The sequence below is a fragment of the Phaethon lepturus genome, unplaced genomic scaffold (assembly GCF_000687285.1).
Source record: "Phaethon lepturus isolate BGI_N335 unplaced genomic scaffold, ASM68728v1 scaffold6826, whole genome shotgun sequence".
NCBI classification, from domain to species: domain Eukaryota; kingdom Metazoa; phylum Chordata; class Aves; order Phaethontiformes; family Phaethontidae; genus Phaethon; species Phaethon lepturus.
In genome coordinates this window covers 9,300-10,838 of record NW_010548227.1, presented here as the reverse complement: position 1 = coordinate 10,838, position 1,539 = coordinate 9,300, and the positions used below count along the sequence as shown (strand labels likewise).

General features: G+C 42.2%; 1 protein-coding gene across 1 annotated transcript in view; it reads right to left on the bottom strand.

Moving 5' to 3' along the window:
* Positions 1 to 527: 527 nt before the first annotated feature.
* The window catches only part of LOC104622961 (tripeptidyl-peptidase 2-like), a gene marked incomplete at both ends in the record, with an annotated part of 5,762 nt that continues 4,750 nt past the window's right edge, over positions 528 to 1,539 (bottom strand). The window contains one exon of the mRNA XM_010289896.1: positions 528 to 686. Within this exon, the coding sequence (XP_010288198.1) occupies positions 528 to 686 (159 nt within the window). The remainder of the gene's footprint in view (positions 687 to 1,539) is intronic.

Below are 1,539 nucleotides of genomic sequence, written 5' to 3'. Positions count from 1 at the left end.
TTATTAAAAAGGAATGGCATTTTTCCTCACTCTTAAGAAACAGATTTAAAAAAAAATTCAGCCACATGAGTAGATACTCCTATCTATTCTAAATTTATTTAAGTATTTAAGTATTCTATAGTTATCTAAATAACTACAGAAAAACCCACACTCACAACACAGAATAAGGAACTTTAAATAAGCATACAAGTAACTGAGCCCATGTGTCAAGCTAGCCAGACATACTGCAACTCTATCAGTCTGAAAAACCCTGTAAGTGCTCTACACAACAGAAGTCTTGTTTTATATTAAAACATTAGTCTTAAGGTATGCTTTAAATTCTGGTTGGTTCTGTGGCTTTTTTTGGTTGGGTTATTTTTGTTTCGTTTTTTTTTGGAGGGGGGTGGGGGTTTTTTGGTGTGTTTTTTTTTGTTGGAAGTATTCTAGAACCATAAACACAGTCTATAAACAAGTAGAGCAGAAAGTGTTCCACAATAATCTTCAATTAAGTCATACTGCTGAGATTAATCATTTACTCAGTGAAATACCCACAGCTCTTATTAGACCAGTGCCCGTTTCCATTGTACTTAGTCTCGTATCGCCAATCTTGATTGCAAGAATCTGAGCTCCAGGAGCCACACCATTTCGTTCTGGTTCTTCTGGAAAATATCCAGCTGCAATACTAGCCACATGTGTTCCATGTGCTCCTGAGCAAATGAAAAGTTGTATCATTGCATGTTTAGTGAACTTCATTTATACCAATTTAATATACTACAGCTCAATTAATTTTCACTTATTGAGCTGTAAGTATCTAAATCCAGCTGGCAGCCAGTCACAAGTGGTGCTCCCCAGGGCTCAGTACAGGGGCCAGTTCTGTTTAATATCTTTTTCAATGATATTGACAAGGCGATTGAGTGCTCACTCAGTAAGTTTGCAGATGACATCAAGTTGGGTTGGAGTGTTGATCTGCTTGAGGGTAGGAAGGTTCTACAAAGGGAGCTGTGTAGTACTGTGTCCAGTTCTGGGCTTCCCCAGTTCAAGAGAGATAGGGAACTTTTGGAAAGAGTCCAACAGAGGGCTACGAGGATGATTAAGGGACTGGAACATCTCTCTTATGAGGAAGGGCTGAGGGACCTGGGGCTGTTTAGTCTGGAGAAGAGAAGGCTGAGAGGGGACTATAAATATCTGAAGGAAGGGTGGCTGTCAGGAGGATGGAGCCAGTCTCTTTTCAGTAGTGCCCAGTGATAGGACGACAGGCAATGGGCATAAACTGGAGCACAAGAAGTTCCACCTCGACATGAGGAAAAACTACTTTACTGTGAGGGTGATAGAGCACTGGAAGAGGCTGCCCAGAGAGGTTGTGGAGTCTCCTTCTCTGGAGACCTTCAAAACCCAACTGGACATCTTCCTGTGCAACCTGCCCTAGGTGATCCTGCTTTGGCAGGGGGGGTTCGACCAGATGATCTTCAGAAGTCCCTGCCAACACCTACCACTCTGTGATCCTGTGAGTGGCTGGATCGAGGCCAACTGTATGAGGTTCAACAAGGCTAAGTATCAGGT